The sequence below is a fragment of the Coenobita brevimanus genome, chromosome 95 (genome assembly GCF_032717465.1).
Source record: "Coenobita brevimanus isolate Jiangsu-jjx chromosome 95, ASM3271746v2, whole genome shotgun sequence".
Taxonomy (NCBI): Eukaryota; Metazoa; Arthropoda; class Malacostraca; order Decapoda; family Coenobitidae; genus Coenobita; species Coenobita brevimanus.
In genome coordinates, this window is record NC_137048.1 from 7,544,578 (window position 1) to 7,567,737 (window position 23,160).

The following is a 23,160-nucleotide window of genomic DNA, read 5'->3' on the forward strand; positions in this document are numbered from 1 at the left end:
ACAGACTTGCATGACTAATCACTCCATCCACCATATCATTTACGTAAATCAGGAACATTACTGGTGCCAACACCGAGCCTTGAGGGACTCCACTTGTTACTTCCCTCCATCCAGACATCCTATCCTTTATTATGCCTTATTTGTCTGTCTCTCAAAAGGTCTCTCATCCATTCCAGGAGTTTCCCCTTCAGTCCTTCTATATACTCTAGTTTCCACATTAGTCTCTTATGAGGTACCTTGTGGAAGGCATTCTCTAAGTCTAAGTACACACAATCCACCCAGCCATCTCTCTCCTGTACCATGTCAATCGCTCTTGAGTAAAAGCTCAACAAGTTGGAAACACATGACCTTCCACTTCTGAATCCAAACTGACATTTAGCCAAAATATTCATCTCTTCTAGATATTTTATCCATCTGTCTTTCAGGATTCTCTCACACAATTTTGCGACCATGCTGGTTAGAGACACTGGTCTATAATTCAGGGATTCTTTCCTGGTTCCTCCCTTATAAATTGGTACCACATTTGCCCTCTTCTATTCTTGAGGCACCTTCCCCCCTTCCAGAGAACACACGATTAAACGGTGAATTTTATCCGCCAGTTGTTCTCCGCATTCCATCAGTACCCAATTAGAAATTCCATCAGGTCCTGGGGCTTTCCTTACATCTTGAGTTTCCAGTAATTTATACACTTCCTGTACCTTCACTTTTATATCTTTTATCATCGGTACATTTCTAATCACTCCTTCCCCTTACACAAACTCCTTTTCATTAGTGAAAACTGATTGAAAACATTTGTTTATTATTTCAGCTTGCACTGCTGCATCTTTATAGACCTCTCCTTCTACTTTCAATTTGGTGATTCCTTCCTTTTGTTTCTGTTTGCCATTAACAAATCTATAAAACAGTTTGTATTCATCCTACCTCCCTGGGGGTAAGTTTTTTTTTCAAGAATACTCCCCCAGTATCCCTGCCTGCCGTAAAAGGCGACTAAAAGGGTTGGCGGAGGGTTAGTGCCCCTCCCCGAAAAACAACTAACTAAAAAAACAAACAAGAAGCCTCGGACAAGGACTGACCAAACGATGACAACCAAGGACCGGACAAAGGACTTGGTAATGGGTACATGGAATGTAAGAGGAGCGAATGAAGAGGTGAAAGAGTGAGAGATTGTCCAGGTGCTTGAGGGTACGAAAGTGGATGTATGCGGAATAACTGAAACAAAATGGAGAGGATAAAGTGTGAGAGAATGGGAGTATGGATGGGGTATATGTGCAGGAGTAGGTGAGAATGAGAGGGCAAAGGAAGGAGTATGTATAGTTGTGAGAAAAAGATGGAAGAAGAGCCTAAGAGAGTATGGATCAGTTGGGTCAAGGATTCTGTGGGTAAAGTTGAAAGTTGGAATACAAATGTGGGCGATAGTGTGTGTGTATGAGCCAACACAAGATCGTGCTAGAAGAGTGAGAGAAGAGTTCTGGACAAATGTATAAGTGTGCATGGAAAAGTTTGGAAGGAATGAGAGAGTGTTTTTGATCGGTGATATGAATGGTAAAGTTGGGAATGTGAACATGGATGGAATAGTTGGTGAGTGGGGTGTGCCTGCTGAGACAGATGACAATGGGAGTGCGTTAGTGGACATTTGTGGTGGGAGGGGGTTGGTGATAGCCAATACCCTCTTTAGGCATAAAATGATCCACAGGTATACATGGCGAGTGATGAGAAGGGTGGGTGGTGAACTGAATGAAAGGAAGGCAATGATTGATTATGTGTGTGTAGATGAAAGGATGCGAAGATGTGTAATGGATGCAAGAGCTTATACAGGTTGGGGGAGTGGACTTTCTGACCACTACTTGGTGGTGGCCAGAATTAGGATTCAAGTAAGATGGAGGAATAGAAGAAGGGAAAGACGAGAGGAAGGAGTAGTTGCAAGGAGAGTGAAAAGGTTACAAGAGGATGAGAAAAAGGCAGAGTATAAGAGATAAGTAGAGGAACGATTGGGCAAATATGAATTGGAGCAGATGGGAGACGTGGAAGGTGTGTGTAGGATATTTACAGAAGAAATATGTGCAGCATGTGATGTGGTGTGTGGAAGGACGAGAAGACGGAGGGGGGTGCAAGGAACAGCGTGGTGGACTGAAGAGGTGAAACAGGCTGTGGCACAAAAGAAGAATGCATACAATGAATGGATGAGAAATAGGGGCGTGGAAGAAGTTGAAAAGTTATATGTAGAAAGAAAGAGAGAGGTGAAAAGATTAGTAAGAGAGAGTAAGAAGAGAGTGGATGAGGAATTTGAAAGGAATTTGAGTGTAAAGTGAAGGGACTGTAAGAAAATGTTCTGGAAAGAGGTGAAAAGAGTAAGACAGGGTGGAAGGGAAGTTAGCAGGGGAGTGAAAGATAAAAATGGTAGATTACTAGTGGAGAAGGGGGAAAAAGTGAGCAGATGGAGAGAACACTTTAAGGAATTGTTGAACATAGAGGATGGAAGTAATGCGAGTATAAGTGGCTGGGGAATGGCTGGGAGAAGGAGGGAGGTGAGAAGACAGGAAAAAATCAGTAGGATAGAAGTTGTGGAAGCAATAAAGAAAGTCAAATTGGGGAAAGCCCCAGGAATTGATGGAGTGTGTGGTGAAATGCTGAAGCATGGGGGAGAGATAGTAGTAGAATGGATGTGGAAGATGTGCAGATTGGCCTGGGAGGAAGGTAGAGTCCTGGAGGATTGGAAGTCAGGTATAATTATTCTCATGTACCAAGGAAAAGGGGAAAAAGAAACGTGTGGTAATCATAGGGGCATTTGTCTTCTTAGTATACTAGGAAAAGTGTATGGTAGGATACTTATTGACAGAGTTAGAGAAAGAACAGAGAAATTAGTTGGAGAAGAACAGGGAGGCTTTAGGAAGGGAAGAGGTTGTGTAGATCAGATATTCATTCTTAGATCTTTAGTGGAAAAATTTCTAGAGAAGGGAAAGAAGTTGTATGCGGCTTTCATGGATTTGGAGAAAGCATATGACAGGATGGATAGACAAGGATTGTGGAAAGTGTTAAGAATATATGGAGTAGATGGGAAGTTGGTGAATGCTGTGAAGAGTATGTACGATGGTGCGAAGGCTGCAGTGCGTGTGGATGGTGAACCAAGTGAATTTTTCTCTTTGAAAGTTGGGTTGAAACAGGGATGTGTCATGTCTCCATGGTTGTTCAATCTGTACATGGATGGGGTAATAAAAGAGGTACAAGGTAGGGTAGTGGATGTTGGAGTGGCCCTGGTGAGAGAGGATAGTGTTTGGAAACTCCCTGTACTGTTGTTTGCAGATGATGCTGTGTTGTTGAGTGTAGATGAAGGGGAGCTGCAAGGCTTGGTGGATGAGTTTGGGAGAGAGTGTAAGAAACAGAATCTAAAAGTGAATGTAGAGAAGAGTAAAGTGATGGTCTTTGAGAGAGGTGAAGTTAGTGAATGTACAGCGAGGTTGGATGGTGAGGAATTGGAAAATGTGAGTACGTTTAAGTACTTGGGTAGTGTGATGAGTAAGGATGGAGGTTTGGAGGGTGAAGTGCTTGAAAGGGTACAGCAGGGAAGAAAGGTTGCTGGTTCTTTGAAAGCAGTGATAAGAAACAGGGAAGTGAGCATGGAAGTGAAAAAGTTACTTCATGACAGTATTGTGATACCAACTCTAACGTATGGAAATGAAGCTTGGACGTTGTTGGAAGGACACAAGTCAAGAGTGAGAGCAGTGGAAATGAGTTATATAAGAGGAGCCTGTGGAGTCACATGGAGAGACAGGCTGACGAATGAGGATATAAAGGAGCGTTGTGGTGTGGATGTGGATGTGATAGGATGCGTTATGAGGAAAACACTGAGGTGGTTTGGCAATGTGGAGAGGATGGAGGGTGAAAGACTGACGAAGAGAGTGTATGTGAGTGAGGTGGAGAGGGGAAGAGGGAGGGGGAGGCCGAGGATGAGATGGAGGGATGGGGTGGAGAGGTATATGAGAGAGGGGGGTGTGAGTTGGGAGCAGGGCAGTGAAATGGCGGGGGACAGGGCGACTTGGAGGCAATTTGTTTGTGGCCAACCCAAACGGGCTTGAGGCGTCTGGCAATAGATAGATAGATAGATAGATCTTTTTCAAAATTCCTTTCTTCTTCTCTACGTATTCTTGTGTATTCATTTCTAGTTCTTTTATATTCTTCCTTTGTTCAGTTGTTACCTCTCTTTCTCCAGCTGTTCCACGCCTTATCACTCTGTGTTTTTGTATCATACACCTTCTATTAAACCACTCCTTTTTCCTGTTTTCTTTTCCCCTTACTCTTTGTACAAATTTTTCCAGTCCCAAATTACAGAGGTCTACAAAGATATCCCACTTCCTCTGTATCTCTTGTTTCTCTGAATTTTCTCCAGTCTGCATTTTCAAAAATGCTTTCCCAAAGTTGTATCTTCCCAAAGTTGTATCTTCCCTGTCTGTAAAGCTCGTCTCTTGGCTCAACGTTCCCTATTATCATCTGGAACTCAATGACCACATGATCACTTTTTCCTACAGGATAGAAATATTTCAATGGTTCTATTACATCGGGTTCTTTGGTAAACAGTAAGTCTAACCTTGCTGGTATGTCCTCATCTCGGAACTGTCTCTTCTTTGATCCATTGCGTCATCACATTATTCATTATTATATTTGCCATTTGCAATGCTGGGTGGTAACCATATAACCAACCCTTATGTTAATTTCTGTTACATAGCCAGGAAACCATTTACAACGCTGGGTGGCAACCATATAACCAACCCACATGTGTTCCCTATGTGTCAGCAAGTGGGTTGGAGGAGGGTTAGTGCCCCTCCCCGTAAAACAACTAACTCAAAGACAAACGGCCACCCCTTACTGGATTATGGCATCTGGCTATAGATAGATAGATAGATAGATAGATATTTAATAATATAGTGCCCCATGAATCTTTGCAGCCTCCTGAGTCCCATTCCTCCCAATTCACCTCTTTACAGTTAAAGTTACCCACCAAAATTATATTGTTGCTTTTCTATTATTATTTTTTGTAAATAACTAGCCATATCTGACAACATCTCCTGGTATTCGTCACCATTCCATGCTCTCGTCTTAGGGGGAACATACACTACCGCCGTATGTCTATTGCTAATTTCTCCAGTTTCTAATTTCATATATATCACTTCAGCCCTGCCTTCTCCCATTTCCACGGTATCTACATTTATGTTGTTCTTCACTGCTTTCATCACTCCTCTCGTTTTTTCTCTTCTGTCTCTTCTCCACAGTTTGTATTTACCATCTCCTAAATGAACATCAATATCTTCTCTTAACTTGGTCTCTACAAAGCAAATGACATCAGGTTCATGTTCCCTCAAGAAATCGTTAATTTCAAGCCTTGCCGATATTAAACCATCAACATTAGTAAATACCACCTTCAAATTATTTTTGATGTTTTTTATACCCTCTTCTCTCCTTCCCTCCGTCGGTACCACTTCCTTAATTTCTGATCTTTCATAGCCATCCCCCTTCGTGTCCTTCACTTCTATTTCCTCACATACCACTTTCTTACTTTCATATCCATCACTCTCCCAAAAAAGTTTTACATTCTTCCTCTGTCCTCTTATTTTTTTCCTTTACTTGTTCCTTCAATGATTTTAAAACTTCTTTTTCTTCTTCATTCAAAACTTTTCTTATAATATTTTCCATCCCTGCCTCTTTGCTTAGTTTCCAGGTCACTTTAAGTATATCATTTACTGCACTTTCTGATGAGAACTTGACTCTCATTGGTCTTGTTTCCCCTATCTTATAAGGCTCTATCCTCCTTACTTCCTCAATTTCTTTTTCCCACTTATCTCCTTTGGGATCAATCTTGCCTAATATTCTTCTCGCCAGGTTCATGTCTCTCTCGAGTCCCATGGATGTAACCTTTTCTTCCTCCTCCCTGTTTCCAAATATTACCACACATCTATTCCTTTCTACAGTTTCTCTCACTATTTTCTCTTTTTTCTTCAGTATTCTCACTACATTTTCTTCCATTTTTTTCTTGTTCAATTCCCTTTCTTCCTAAATGATTTCCCTTAAGCTGACCACTTCTTTCTGTTCTTCTTCTACATGTGCCCACTTTGCCTTATACTCTTCTAATACATTACTCACCTTCTCTGTTTTATTACTACACTCAACCCCCTGCTATCGTGCCTAATTAGTTACAGAAAACGCGCGTGATAGCTGAATACGCGATAGCTGAACTGAACAATCAATGGGAAAATTTCTAATTGGTTTTCGGTGGCCCATTTTTCTAACTTTTAACCACTTAATGCCTACGATTTCTTGCCAATCTCTCCTCCAACGTGGAATAAAGCATTATTACAGTATATTAATAATAACAGTATAATGAATAAATAAACAACAATAAAGGCCATCAAACTTTTATAAGGATTAAGGCTTGGGTGGTTTGATGGGTTCCGAGGTTTGGGAGTGGCTTTGTTGCCCCCAGACCTCTTTGGCTGTCTCCATGATTTCTTTAGTGTCCACAGCTAAAGGGAGTATCACACGGTACCTCGTATCAGGAACAGCCAAGGAAGATTTAAGTGGAACAAAACTTGGACTATCACACACGTTCCTCACACTGTTGCCAGAGCCCCGTCTCGGTTGTAAACACATGATTACTTTATCGACATCACGGTTCTCCCAGCATAGGAAATATTAACTCTTTATAAGGGTTTCAAAACGATTGATATTCTAAAATACAGTATTAATAAGTACAGGTATTCAGTGTTAGGCTAAATTTCAATGCTGTAGTACGATATATTCTTTCGAATCACATGGGTTTTGATCACACTATTTGGCCCGTCGTATCCTTGGCAGGAATCCGTTCAGATGCATTCCAAATGCCCGTGGTATCGTCGGCAATTTTACCACGTTACCGTTCCGATTAACCATCGAATCCTCGGCAAACCTCGTATGAAGTGCCGTGTGAATAAGTTTCGCATAGCCTGTCTTCAAACTCGACGCGTGATAGCGGTCTTGGGGTGCGTGATAGCATGTATGGTTGTGCATTTGATGTGTGCGGGATACCAGATAAACGCGATAGCTGAACGCGCGATAGCAGGGGGTTGAGTGTACTCTCATAGTTTTCTCCTCAATTTGATATTTTCATACTTCAAATTCCTGATCTCCTCATTTGCCATCTCATTGGACTGGATCAGACTTTGTATAGTAATCTCGGTATTTTCAGACATGTCCTTTAACACTAAATTCTCCACTTTCTTTTCAAGTTCACTAATCCTCATAATCAATGTTTTAACCAAATCCATGACATTAGTATTACTATCAAATTCTGGAAATTCGAGTCCCTCAATGTCTACATTATCGGCCATGTTTGAGATTAGTTACAGTACCAAAAACAGCTTTTACTGAAAATACTACAAACATTCATGTATACTCTTTGCCAATAAATCTTTACATTTTTGGTACACTATATCAACTTACAGTATTTTAAACTTAAAACAAGACCATAGGAGACAGGACAAAAATAATTCCTGAAAACTACTTAAGGTTTGCAGCGGAGTCTGGGAGCAGTTGAGATACGTCCGTTCGCTCTGGCTGACAGTGTGTGTTTGGGTGTGTGTGTATTTACCTATTTGTAGTATACAGGAATTGAGCAATGCTCGTGTTGTCCTGTCTCCATATCCACATTTATCTAGTCTACCTTTACACACATGAATGTTTTTCTCCTGCACCACCTTTTCGTCTAAGTCGTTCCAAATACTTATGTATTTACCCAATAAACCTATTTTGTGATACACACGGAATGTGCAATGCTCGTGGGTTCCTGTCGCTGTTTCTCAGTGAGTCAAATTTAGCTTTCAACTCGTTTAAGTTTTAAGACTGGACGATCTCTTTGTCCAGGCTATTCCATAAGTCTATCCCTCAGTAAGGAAAGCTATATTTCTTGGTATCCTTCAAGCAGCTTCACTTTTTCAATTTCATTCCGTGTCCTCTTGTTGCTCTCATTTCCCATAAAAACAGATTTTCTCGGTCAATTTCATCTACTCCCACCATGGTCCTGAACACTGCAATCATGTCTCCCCTCTTTCTCCTTTCCTCCAAGGAAGGCAAATCCAGCTTTTCCAGCCTCTCTCTGTATGACAGATCTGCGAGACTGGGGACCATCTTGGTTGCTGTTCTTTGTATTCTCTCAATCTTGTTTATATCTTTCTTTTTGTGTGGTGACCACACTACCGCTGCATATTCTAACCTGGGGCGGATCATGGCTACAATCAATTTTTTCATCATCTCCTCATCCATATAATGAAATGCTACTCTTATGTTAGTCAAGACTCTATAAGTCTCTCCAACCATCTTGTTAATGTGCTTTTCAGGTGACAAACTATCTTGGACCAGCACTCTCAAATCTTTCTCTTCTCTCATTTTTGTGATTCATTAATTACCCAACAAATAATTCAGTGATGGCCTCTTGGTACTTATACCCATTTCCAATATTTTACATTTCTTTACATTAAATTTCATTTCCCACGTCCGGCTCCAATCATGTATCCTATCCAGATCCTCCTGCAGCATTTTACAATCCTCCTCAACCTCTATCTTCCTCAAGATCTTTACATCATCAGCAAACAGACTTGGATAACTGTTCACTCCATCTACCATATCATTTACGTAAATCAGGAACATTACTGGCGCCAACACCGAGCCTTGAGGGACTCCACTTGTTACTTCCCTCCATCCAGACATCTTATCCTTTATTACTGTCCTCATTTGTCTGTCTCTCAAAAAGTCTCTCATCCATTCCAGGAGTTTCCCCTTCAGTCTTCCTATATATTCTAGTTTCCACATTAGTCTCTTATGAGGTACCTTGTCAAAGGCCTTCTCTAAGTCTAAGTACACACAATCCACCCAACCATCTCTCTCCTGTACCACGTCAATCACTCTTGAGTAAAACCTCAACAAGTTAGAAACACATGACCTTCCACTTCTGAATCCAAACTAACATTCAGACAAAATATTCATTTCTTCTAGATATTTTATCCATCTGTCTTTCAGGATTCTCTCGCACGATTTTGAGACCATGCTGGTTAGGGACACTGGTCTATAATTCAGAGGTTCTTCCCTGTTTACTCCCTTATATATTGGTACCACATTTGCCCTCTTCCATTCTTGTGGCATTTTCCCCTCTTCCAGAGAACACACGATTAAACTGTGAATTTTGTCCGCCAGTTGTTCTCTGCATTCCTTCAGTACCCAACTAGAAATTCCATCAGGTCCTGGGGCTTTCCTTACATCTTGAGTTTCCAGTAATTTATGCACTTCCTGTACCTCCACTTTTATATCTTTTATCACCGGTACAATTCTAATCACTCCCTCCCCTTCCACAAACTCTTTTTCATTAGTGAAAACCGATTGAAAACATTTGTTCATTATTTCAGCTTGCACTGCTGCATCATTATACACCTCTCCTTTTACTTTCAGTTTGGTGATTCCTTCCTTTTGTTTCAGTTTGACGGTTCATCCTTGCATTTGTCTATTATACCTTTTACAAAATTCCTTTCTTCTTCTCTACATATTTTTGTATATTCATTTCTAGTTCTTTTATATTCTTCCTTTGTTCTGCTGTTACCTCTCTTTCTCCAGTTCTTCCACGCCTTATCTCTCTCTTTTTTTTTGCTGTCATACACCTTCTATTTAACCACTTCTATTTCCTGTTTTCTTTCCCTCTTACTCTTGGTACAAATTTTTCCATTCTCAAATTACAGAGGTCTAGAAAGATATCCCACTTTCCTCTGTATCTCTCTCGTTTCTTTGAATTTTCTCCAATCCGCATTTTCAAAAAAGTTTCTGAATCCTGTAAAATTTGCTTTCACACACACACTCTCGTGTGTGTGTGTGTGTGTGTGTGTGTGTATGTGTGTGTATTTACCTAATATTATTTACCTAATTGTGACATACAGGAAATGAGCTACGCTCGTGGGGTCCCGTCTCTGTTTCTCAGTAAGTCAAATTTAGCTTTAAACTTGTTTAAGTTTTTAGATTGGATGATCTCTTTGTCCAGGCTATTCTACAGGTCTATACATCAATAAGGAAAACTATATATCTTGATATCCTTCAAGCAGCTTGGTGTTTTCAGTTTCATTTCGTGTCCTCTTGTTACTCTCTTATCCCATAAAAATAGATCTTCTTTGTCAATTTTATCTACTCCCACCATGGTCCTGAACACTGCAATCATGTCTCCTCTCCTTCTCCTTTCTTCTAGAGAAGGCAAATCCAGCTTTTCCAACTTCTTTCTATAGGACAGATCTCCCAGACTGGGGACCATCTTGGTTGCTGTTCTTTGTATTCTCTCAATCTTATTTATATCTTTCTTTTTGTGTGGGGACCACACTACTGCTACATATTCTAACCTAGGGCGAATCATGGCCACTATCAATTTTTTCATCATCTCCTCATCCATATACTGAAAAGTTACTCTTATATTAGTCAGGAGTTTATACGTCTCTCTAACTGCCTTGTTAATGTGTTTTCCAGGTGACAAACTGTCCTAAACCAGCACTCCCAAATCATTCTCTTCTCTCTATCTATCTATCTATCTATAGCCCGTCGCCCTAATCCCACAAAGGGTGGCCGCAGACAAAACGCCTCCAAGTCGCTCTGTCACCCACCATATGACTACCCTCCCCCCAACTCACCCCCCCCTCCCTCTCTCTTCTCTCGCTTTTGTAATTGGTTCATTAACCATAAAATTATTCAATGATGGCCTCTTGGTATGTTTACCCATTCCCAATATTTTAAATTTCTTTGCATTAAATTTCATTTCCCACATCCGGCTCCAATCGTGTATCCTATCCAGATCCTCCTGCAGCATTTTACAATCCTCCTCAACCTCTACCTTCCTCAAGATCTTTGCATCATCAGCAAAAAGACTTGCATGACTTTTCACTCCATCTACCATATCATTTACATAAATCAGGAACATTACCGGCGCCAACACCGAGCCCTGTGGGACTCCACTTGTTACTTCCTTCCATCCAGACATCCTATCCTTTATTACTGTCCTCATTTGTCTGTCTCTCAAAAAGTCTCTCATCCATTCCAGGAGTTTCCTCTTCAGTCCTCCTATATATTCTAGTTTCCACATTAGTCTCTTATGAGGTACCTTGTCGAAGGCATTCTCTAAGTCTAAGTACACACAATCCATCCAACCATCTCTCTCCTGTAGCACGTCAATCGCTCTTGAGTAAAAACTCAACAAGTTGGAAACACATGACCTTCCACTTCTAAATCCAAACTGACTTTCGCCAAAATATTCATCTCTTCCAAATATTTTATCCATCTATCTTTCAGAATTCTCCCGCACAATTTTGAGACCATGCTGGTTAGGGACACTGGTCTATAATTCAGGTTTTTTTCCCTGTTTCCTTCCTTATAAATTGTTACCACATTTGCCCTCTTCCATTCTTGAAGCACCTTCCCCCCTTCCAGAGAACACACAATTAAACTGTGAAATGTTTTCTGCATTCCTTCAATACCCAATTTGAGATTCCATCTGGTCCTGGGATTTTCCTCACATCTTGAGTTTCCAGTAATTTATACACTTCCTGTACTTCCACTTTTATATCTTTTATCACTACATTTCTAGTCACTCCCTCCCCTTCCACAAACTCACTTTCGTTAGTGAAAAGTGACTGGAAACGTTTGTTCATTATTTTTACTTGCATTGCCGCATCTTTATAGACCTCTACTTCTACTTTCAGTTTGGTGATTCCTTCCTTTTATTTCAGTTTGCCATTGACAAATCTATAAAACAGCTTGGGTTCATCCTTACATTTGTCTATTATACCTTTTTCAAAACTCCTTTCTTCCTCTCTGCGTATTCTTGTGTAATCGTTTCTAGTTTTTTTATATTCTTCCTTTGTTCTGTTGTTGCCTCTCTTTCTCCAATTGTTCCATGCCATGTCTCTCTCTTTTTTTGCTATCATACACCTATTAAACCACTCCTTTTTTTCTGTTTTCTTTCTCCCTTACTCTTGGCACAAATTTTTCCACTCCCGAATTATAGAAGGCTCGAAAAATATCCCACTTCCTCTGTATCTCTCTTGTTTCTCTGAATTTCCTCCAAAATGCATTTTCAAAAAATTTTCTCAATCCTGTAAAGTTTGCTTTCCCAAGGTTGTATCTTCCCTGCCTATAAAGCTCATCTCTTGGCTCAACATTCCCTGTTATCATCTGGAAATCAATGACCACATGATCATTTTTTCCAAGAGGACACAGATACTCCAAGGATTCTATTACATCAGGTTCTTTGGTATACAGTAAGTCTAGTCTTGCTGGTGTGTCCTCACCTCGGAACCATGTCTCTTCTTTGACCCATTGTGTCATCACACTGTTTATTGTTATATTTAATAATGTAGTGCCCCACGAATCTTCGCTGCCTCCTGAGTCCCATTCCTCCCAGTTCACCTCTTTACAATTGAAGTCACCCATTAAAATTATATTGTTACTTTTCTCAATCATTTTCTGTAAATAGCTAGCCATGTCTGACAACATTTCCTGGTATTCATCATCACTCCATGCTCTTGTCTTAGGGGGAACATACACTACTGCCGTATCTCTCTTCCTATTCTCTCCAGTTTCTAATTTCCTATTTATCACTTCGGCCCTGCCTTCTCCCATTACCACGGTATTTGCATTTATGTTGTTCTTCACTGCTATCATCACCTCTCCTTCCATTTTTTCTTTTCTGTCTCTTCTCCACAGTTTGTATTTACCATCTCCCATATGAACATCAATATCTTCTCTTAATTTGGTCTCTACAAAGCACATAACATCAGGTTCATGTACCCTCAAAAAATCATTGATTTCTTGCCTTGCCGATATTAAACCATCAACATTAGTATATGCCACCTTCCAATTATTTTTGATGTTTTTTATACTCTCTTTTCTCCTTCTCTCCGCCGGTACCACTTCCTTAATTTCTGATCCATGACTCTCCAATAAAACACTGTCTTCTCTTCCTCCGTTCTCTGTTCGTTTTCTGCCTTTGCTTCCTTTACTAATTCCTTTATTTTAGCTCTTTCTTCCTCATTTGCATCTCTCCTTATCCAAACATTCTTTGAACCCTTCCTTGTCTGATAATTTCCATGTTCTACTGATAATTTCATTAACTGTTGCCTGAGACTTAAACTTAACCTTCAATGGCCTTGCCCCTCCTTCCTTGTACTTTCCTAACCTAAACACCTCTTCAATCTCTTCTTGAACTTCGTTGTTTTCCTCCATGACTACTGATATTATTTCTTTAACCTTACTCAGTTCTCTTTCTCTTTTTGATCTTATTGTCATACGTTTTTCTTTAACTCCTAAAATTATTACACATTTTTTCTTGTCTGCTACATCCCTAACTAAAGATTCTCTGCTTCTCAGCACCCTAACCACTTCCCTCTCCACCTTTTCCTTGCTTTGTTGTTCTATAATCTCTTTTAAATTTACACTTCCCTCTTCCTGAATTTTCTTCCAGCCCTTATGTTGCTCCTTGATTTCTTTAACGTGCTCATCCTGTATCCTTGATTTGGATTCATACTCGTCTAGTTTGGTTTTCATCCTGTTTCTTTCTTCTTCCAACCTCTTATTCTCCCTCTTGAGCTGTTATTTCATTTGATGCTGATTCATTACTTACTTTCAATTCTCTCTTTCTTGCTCTACACTGCGTTTGCAAACTTTTTCCAGTTTACTTCGTAAAGCTATGATCTCTCTCTCCTGCTCTTGGGTTCGTTCCTGTAATTCTCTAATTACTACCCACATCTTTTTTATTTCCTGGACATTCCTTTCCGCTGTTTTCTCTACTCCAGCTACTCTTGTCTGGTTCAACATGATACTTGCATTTCCCACATTGTCTTTGGAGAAGCCCTCGAATTCGTTTTCGTCATTTGTAAACAAAGCTTCATCGCCCTCCGCCATTGTGCAACCATATGGAATCTTTCAATTTCCAATGTATCTTGAACTCTTTGACCAAACCTGCTGTTTTTTTTTACTATTAACCAACGGGACCACCACTCACGCACTCATTTTCACAATCAAAATAGGCTGGTTTCCTTTTTTGCCATTGATTTAGCGATTATTTCTGCACAATCCAGGAACACCTCCGTCTCTGTCGGCAACGTGTGTGTGTGTGTGTGTGTGTGTGTGTGTGTGTGTGTGTGTGTGTGTGTGTGTTTTCTGCTGTTGTTTATCATGGTGCCTGAAGCCCTCTCATGCGACTTCAGAAATTGACTCCCATGGGAAATGCTGTACGCTGAAGATTTGGTGTTCATTGCATAAAATGAATGGGAGCAAAGGAAAAATTTAAGAAGTGGAGAGATGGTATGGGGCACAAGGGAATGAAAGTAAATTCAGATAAAACAAAGGTGACTGGTATCTAAGGTTGGTGTCAAACAAGAGGGAGAGTGGCCATGTGCGGTTTGCCACAAGGGCGTGGGAAGCAATTCCATCTTGTGCAGTGTTTGTGATAAGTGGGTGCATAAGAGATGTTGTGGTATTAAAGGTAGACTGCGAGATAATGCTGAGTTCATGTGTCCGGCGTCTCGGGGAGAGTACGTGGAGATTGTCAGGTGTGAAAGGATTGATCTTGCTGGTGAGTCTCTCGAGTGCATGGAAGAGTTTTGTTATTTGGGAGACATGTTGTGTACTGGAGATGGGGCTGGAGCTAGCTCTGTGGCTAGAGTGAGGAAGAAGTTCAGGGAGCTGTTGCCTCTCCTGACAATGAGAGGGCTCTCCCACTGTGCTAAGGGATCTTTGTATGCAACATGTGTTAGGAGGGAGATGCTGTATGGGTATGGTAGTGAGACCTGGGCAGTAATGGAGGAGGATATTCACAGGATCAAACGTACAGAAATGGCAATGATTAGGTGGATGTGCACTGCATCCTTGAGTGCAAGGCTTGGGGGAAGCATTAAGAGATAGGATGAGACTGGGGTGTATTGGTGTTGTGATGAGGAGAGGTAGATTGAGATGGTTTGGGCATATGGAGAGGATGGAAAACGATAATTGGGTGCAGAAAGTGGGGAAGAGTTGAGAGGTAGGATGAGACTGGAGTGTATTGGTGTTGTGATGAGGTAATGTAGATTGAGATGGTTTGGGCATGTGGAGAGGATGGGGAACGATAATTGGATGCAGAAAGTGGGAAGTGTTAATGTTGGGGGTAGGGTAGCGACAGGCTGACCGAAAAAGACCTGGGACGAGGTCATTGAGTATGACCTCTGGGTTAGGGACTAACTAGGGAAGCTGCCAGAGATCTAGTAGCATGGAAAGCCACCACTAGGTGATCAAGGCCAACGTATGCAAGCATGTTGGAGCCTTCAAAAACGAAAACAAATTATTATGCAGCAGTCTCAAAGTGCATTCCCCACCAGAACGAGAAAGCGAAGAGTGAAGAGGTTAAACAAATGGTTTAATAATCAGTGTGCAAAACCAAAGAAAAAAAAAAAGAGACCTACTATGGAACAGATAAAGAATACACAGCAGTGAAAATGCATATGAGAGATATAAACAGGCAAGAAATGATTACACCAAGATCAGAAGGGAAACTCAAACAATTTTTGAAAAAGACATTATAGATATAAGTAAGGACAACCAAAACTCTTTTACAGCTATATAAAAAGCAAAAGTATGGTCAAAGATAAGAGAGAGAGAGTATAGTTGACAAAGGAAAGAACTATGTTAAAGAAGAAGAAATTTGTGAGGTTCTAAATAATAATTTCCAGTCAGTATGCACTAGAGAACAGCCATTTGAAATGGTTGAAATAATACACGCACCATCACACAAACTGGAAGACATTTATCTTGACAAAAGAGAAATTGAAGAAGAAATGAAAAATTTAGATGTACGGAAACTAAACGGACCAGACGAAATATCCAATTGGGTGTTAAGAGAATGTGCAGAAGAATTAAGCAAGCCATGCAATGAATATTTCAGAAGTCACTAAATCAATGCATATTACCAGAAATATGGAAAAAGGCTAACATAGTCCCTCTGTATAAAACAGGCAGTAGACAATGCCCACTGAAGTACAGACCAGTTTCACTTACTATTGTTGTAAGCAAAATAGAAAAGTTAATATGAAAGAGATGGGCTGAACATTTGGAAAAGTATGAAATGTTATCAGAACAGCAATCTGGGATTAGAAAAGGAAAATCATGCATAACAAATCTCTTAAATTACTATGACAGAGTGGCAGAAACAATGCAAGAAAGAGATGTTTTGACACAGTCCCTCAGGAAAGGTTAATATGGAAACTTGAATACAAAGAAGGTATCCATGTGAACCTACTGCTGAGGATGCAGGATTTTTTAAGAGAAAGGGAAATGAAAACAGCATTAACCAGCCGCATACCGGCTATTTTTAGCCCTATGGGTCACCCCAGTGCCGGCCATTTTTCAACCTTTTTTTTTTTTTTTTTTTTTGTCTAAAATGATAGATTTTGATGAGGAAACAACGAATTTTGCCATTAAAAATGAGTTTTACTGAGTCCTGCATACTCGTGTACAGGTATAGCCGCTGTCTCACGCTCAGCACGTACGTGAGAGAAAGCCGTTTTCTATGTAAGGTATACTCAGGTATTTATGCTGGGAAGGTATAGCAATGTTCAGTACACTTTTCTGATTACTTATTACTTCAGCATCTATCATAATTTACGTGTCTTTCTCACTGTGAATACATTATCTTACCCTTACTTGAAGATAGGTACAACCTGACTTCATTACATACACTCCTGGCACGTCACAACTTGACCACTATATAGTCCTTACACTTACAAGAAAATATTTACAACTTACACTTACATGAAAATATTTACAAAATGCCTTCACAATGTACAGCGCTGGGTGAGGCACACAGGCAGGGTGAGGCAGAGCGAGCGTGAGGGGGGGAGCGAGTGAGTGTATGGCCTTGACAGCCTGGGGGATGGTAGAGGAACAGTTACCTTACATGCCTGCCAATTTTTACCCACGAATCTTGAAAAATGTGGTCACAGTGAAGTTTTTAATTTAAATCATTTTAAAATGGCACTGGCACTGGCTGCGGAATTATGTCAGACCATTTTAAAACGGCACTGGCATGCAGCAGGTTAAAAGGAAAGCGCTCGTCCTGGAGAAAGGTGACAAGTGGTGTTCCACTGGGTTCAGTGTTGGCACCAATCATGTTTCTGGTATATATGAACGATACTGATGATAACATCGGTAGAGTGAGTTACACGAATATGTTTGCTGGAAAAACAACAACAACAACAACAACAACTCATGTAAGGAGTTACAGAAGGTTCTAACAAAATTATATGAATGGAACCACAAATGGCAGATGGAATTCAATGCAGAAAAATGCCATGTAATAAGATTTGGAAGGAGTGTAAAAAGGCCTGACAGGGAATATAAACTATGGAGCAACAGTTTACAGGTATCTGACACGGAGAAAGATTTAGGAGTAATTATCAATAACAGACTATCAACAGATGACCTTATAAATGAAAAAGTAAGGAATATGTATGGCCTATTACTGAATATGAGAGTGGCCTTTACATACATCAATATGGAAATGGTAAAGAAGATAATTACATCATTCATAAGATCAAGGCTTGAATTTGCAGCAGTAGTATGGAACCCACATTTGAAAAAGAATGTTGAGAAGACTGAGAAGGTACAAAGTGCGGCCACAAGATGGGTGCCAAGCCTGAAAGATCTTAACTATGAAGAAAGACTTGATAAACTACAATTACCAACACTAGAAGAAAGATGAAAGAAGAAAAAGAGGTGATATAATCATGCTATATAAATTTGTTAAATGAGAAGAAAAGATTGACATTAATAAATATAAAGTACCTAGACAGTCATCCTTAAGAGGACACAGCAAGAAATTATATAAGAAAAAATTAATGAACGATTTGAGAAAATTCAGCTTTCCAGACAGGGCAATAGGTCAATGGAATACATTACCGGAAGAAGTCGGGTGTGCCAAACACATTCAAAGTTTTGAAGAATAATATGATAAAATAGTATTAAAAGACAGGACACAACAAGCTTGACTCAATCCTGTAAAAATACAATTAGGTAAGAACATAACCTCCTCCAACTTCGTGGGAGGAGGTGATAATACAAGCATAATGGACAATTTTTCTTTAATTTACCAAGGTGTTTATAGCAAGCAAAATAAATAAATAAATGAAAACATAAAAATAAGGCAATTAATTACAAAGACTTTATGCATACCAGTAAATAATACACACCTTACTAGTAATGGATGATTGGAAATTTTTCTCAGTGTCATAACTACATTGCAGCTTGCATCTTTGTCTTTTTCTTTCTTCTTTGGTGAGCCAGTAGTGGCCTCTAACTCCTCCAATTCTGTCAGCTGCTTCAAGTTGAGCTGCTCTAGTTCAATCTGTGGACAGCGATCTCATTAACACAGTAACAAACTCTATAACTAATATGATGATATCAAGTTTATTAATGAAGTAACATTAATTCATCCATCAATCCATCCATCATCCAATCCAGTATTGCCTCATCAGGAGTACTGGGACTCAGGTCAAGGTTATTCAGTCCTGGCATTTAAGACACGAGACCAGCTCATCAACCCTGAGCAGCATTATGTGAGACAGAAACCCTAACCACACCTCAGGTGTAGACCCTAATAGGCCACATCCAGTTGGAGTCCCGTAACTAACTATATCACTAAGTATCTAAAAAAGTTAAGAGGGAATCTGGGTTAATACGCTATGGTACATCAGCGAACAATATGAAGGCCCATCCTTGATTTCCCTGTGTGCATACATCAGAAAAATGTCTCACAAAGGTGAAAATACCCAAGTGTGATTCGCCTTTTAAGAAACATTTACAGTACTTTTTTTATCATGGCAGTGATCTCATTAATGCCTTCAGCCAGATGGTGTACTTTTCTTTCTGTTCACATTACCACCACATGATTTTATATAAGTTCAGAGAGACTTTCAAACAAGAAGGATTAGATGTAGTTTTCCTTAGCCCAGTCAGCATGACAGAGCTTTCCTAAACTGACAAAAATAATTAAATGTGGACTCACAAGCCTCCAACATTTACTGTGATCTGACCACCTGGCCTCTCACAGATATTTGGTATTTCAGATACAAGAACTGTTGCTCAATTTCTACTCATCACAATGGACTGTAATTCTGCAGCGGACACCCTCACACAGAGGCATCCAGGGCTACGACACTGCTGACAGGCGGCTTCTTTTGCTCATTCACATGGTGAGTTGGTGGTAGTGGAACCAGATACTTCATCCCTGATGGCTTCAGTGAAATGTACAAGCAGAGCAGTATGGGACAGGGAACTTGGCGCATATCTTCCGGGTACAACACTAGGCCAGTATTGTTTAGGTTCCTCCCCTTACCCATGGTCTAAACACAAGCTAAGACACCCCGAGGCAGCACTGACTCGCTTGTGTATTGGACACACCACTCTTGCCTCCCACTTAGGCAGCTGAATTTGGTGGACAGTTCTGCATGTGGCTGGTGTGGAAAAAAAGAAACCATTGCCCATGTCTTACTGGCCTGTCCCTGCAAATACATGGCGAGGTGTATCGTAACCCCTTAACCGCGAGGCGTCACCTTCGTGACGCTCGGGAGCAAGGGATCGTACCGCAGGGCGTCACTTTTGTGATTCTGTGTTATTTTTAATTCACCCGGGCTTTCAAGTGGTGGCTTGTATCATCTATCAGTACTACCAGTGTCCAGCTATACTCAGTTCTGCTAATGTCATCTGTACTCCCATCCACTGTTGACAATTTAGCCATTTTTCCCCTGTCCTTGACTCCCCTCCATTACCCTCTCCTCCCGCCTGCCCAGCTGTGCTGCGCTAGCAAATCCTGGACGGATTTTTGCACTCATTTTATCCATTGAAATGTGCCCTATGCCCTATTCTTATACAGAATAATATATAAAAGAAAGAGAAAAGATAACTGATACTGCCATGCATCTGGAATAGGCTAATTATCACCTGGCAAGACCCCACGTGCACTAGTTCGCTAATTTTCCCTGTTTATTTCCCCTTGAAATATGCTGTATGACCTATTCTCGTAAAAAATATATATATATAAGAAAGCAAAGGAGAAACCTAAGTGATATTTACATTCACTTGGAACTACCTAATTTATTATGTATTCTCTAAATTTCCTGCCAATCATTTCATAGCATATAAATTAGCAGCTGTCACCACGCTGACATTGTCAACCCTTCCCTGTCCCTGGGTCACATCATTCAGTTTACTCTCGTCTTTCAAGGTGAAACCATGTTGGATTCGGGCCTGTCCAATTCTGCCGCTTCTTAGCCCCCTGCAAAGGGCCCTGTGACCTCTACCCCTACTAGACCTCGTGTGGGAAGGGGTAAAGGGCTAAGTGACTCTGCTGTGGAATGTGAACTGGCTAATATATCAATGATAATGATGGACAGTGACTACAATCTTTCTGGTGACTCTAAAACAGTGCAAGGGGGAATGTAAGTAATGTGTAAATAGCAAGTGAAAGCAATGAATGTAAATATAATTGAACAGTGGAAAATAGTTTTATAAGTTACTGCAAGTGACAGTGCATAACACAGTGTAAATAAAACAGAAATGTAAATAATGTAAATAAAATACAGAATGTAAATAGAAATGTAAATAATGTAAATAAAATACAGAATGTAAATAGAAATGTAAATAATTAGTAATTTATGAATACGAGTATAAATACTTGGAGTAATGAAAGTGAAAGTGAAAGCTTCGCTCTAGCGTGTATAAATCTATCTATCTATTTATTGCCAGACGCCTCAATCCCATTTGGGGTGGCCACAAACAAATCGCCTCCAAGTCGCCCTGTCCCCCGCCATTTCACTGCCCTGCTCCCAACTCACATCCCCCTCTCTCATATACCTCTCCACCCCATCCCTCCATCTCATCCTCAGCCTCCCCCTCCCTCTTCCCCCCTCCACCTCACTCACATACGCTCTCTTCGTCAGTCTTTCACCCTCCATCCTCTCCACATGGCCAAACCACCTCAGTGTGTTCCTCATAACGCTTCCTATCACATCCACATCAACACCACAACGCTCCTTTATATCCTCATTCATCAGCCTGTCTTTCCATGTGACTCCACAGGCTCCTCTTATATAACTCATTTCCACTGCTCTCACTCTTGACTTGTGTCCTTCCAACAATGTCTAAGCTTCACTTCTGTACATCAGAGTTGGTATCACAATACTGTCATGTAGTAACTTTTTCACTTCTATTCTCACTTCCCTGTTTCTTATCACTGCTTTCAAAGAACCAGCAACCTTTCTTCCCTGCTGTACCCTTTCAAGCACTTCATCCTCCAAACCTCCATCCTTACTCATCACACTGCCCAAGTACTTAAACGTACTCACATTTTCCAATTCCTCACCATCCAACCTCGCTGTACATTCACTAACTTCACCTCTCTCAAAGACCATCACTTTACTCTTCCCTACATTCACCTTTAGATTCCGTTTCTTACACACTCTCTCAAACTCATCCACCAAGCCTTGCAGCTCCCCTTCGTCTTCACTGAACAACACAGTATCATCTGCAAACAACAGTACAGGGAGTTTCCAAACACTATCCTCTCTCACCAGGGCCACTCCAACATCCACTACCCTACCTTGTACCTCTTTTATTACCCCATCCATGTACAGATTGAACAACCATGGAGACATGACACATCCCTGTTTCAAACCAACTTTCAAAGAGAAAAATTCACTTAGTTCACCATCCACACGCACTGCAGCCTTCGCACCATCGTACATACTCTTCACAGCATTCAACAACTTCCCATCTACTCCATATATTCTTAATACAACTTTCCACAATCCTTGTCTATCCACCCTATCTCCAAAACCAAAAGCCGCATACAACTTCTTTCCCTTCTCTAGAAACTTTTCCACTAAATATCTAAGAATGAATATCTGATCTACACAACCTCTTCCCTTCCTAAATCCTCCCTGTTCTTCTCCAACTAATTTCTCTGCTCTTTCTCTAACTCTGTCTATAAGTATCCTACTATACACTTTTCCTATTATACTAAGAAGACAAATGCCCCTATAATTACCACACACTTCTTTTTCCTCTTTTCCTTTGTACAAGGGAATAATTATACCTGACTTCCAATCCTCCGAGACCTTCGCTCTCTACGCTAGTTTACTGAACGAGAAAATGAATGCCTGGAGTGAAAATAAACTACAGTACTAGTACTGAAAGAAACTTATGGATAAATATTGTATATATAAATAAGTGTAATAAAGTACTAGGAATATAAAGTGTGAGTGTGTTTATAAATAAAAAATGACAGCTCCACCTCAGAATACCATTGGGGAACGAGCGCGGGTGGAAAGTTTGTATGTGCTTTTAATTTACATTGCCTTCATTTTTTTTTTTTTTTTTTTTTTTTTTTTTTGTGAATATGGATTCCAAACTACTTGAAATTCATAGTATAGTGTTTGTACAGTAGTTATAATATCAGGCAGTGGTAACCATATTACAGGGTATCAGGAAGTGTAAAGTGGAGACTTCATTACCCAACTTCAGAAGTCTCCACGAGTCCTACAGTAGTCGACGAAGGCTTAATACACATCCCAGGAGAAAGCTGAAGGCATGTGCCATATGCTTATGTAATTATAATATTCTAGGACTAATAACTAATTTTTGGCAAATATTTTTAAAAAGTCAGTTGGAGCACGATTATCCCCGCGGGACGCGCACGGCTCACTCCCGACATCCCAGGGGTTAAGGGGTTAAGGTATAAACTGAGCACCCGGGGAATAAAGCAGTTCATTGTGGAAACACTCCTTGGCACCTTAGATCTGGATTCATCTGTACAGGCATGGGTCATAAAGCTCCTCTGCAACTTTCTCCATTCTACAGGCCTCATATCCAAGATCTGAGCCATCACCTGACAATCTGCTGCTGCAATGGTGGGGTGGAAACAGTCACTCCCTGACTGATGGGCCTTTCAAATCTACAAGACAAGATATACTCAGCCCTTTTGGCATATCATTTACATCAAAAACATAACTGGAACCAACAGTAAACTCTAGCACTCAACACTAAGGTCACGGCGCACGACTTTGAGGTTGTCATTATCGTACCCTGGCAACC

General features: G+C 40.4%; 1 protein-coding gene across 1 annotated transcript in view; it reads right to left on the reverse strand.

The window, feature by feature from the left end:
* LOC145413192 (uncharacterized) overlaps nucleotides 1-23,160 on the reverse strand; it is a 481,698-nt gene that overhangs the window by 58,614 nt on the left and 399,924 nt on the right. Inside the window, exon 17 of the mRNA XM_080282917.1 lies at nucleotides 18,261-18,415. Within this exon, the coding sequence (XP_080139043.1) occupies nucleotides 18,261-18,415 (155 nt within the window). The remainder of the gene's footprint in view (nucleotides 1-18,260; nucleotides 18,416-23,160) is intronic.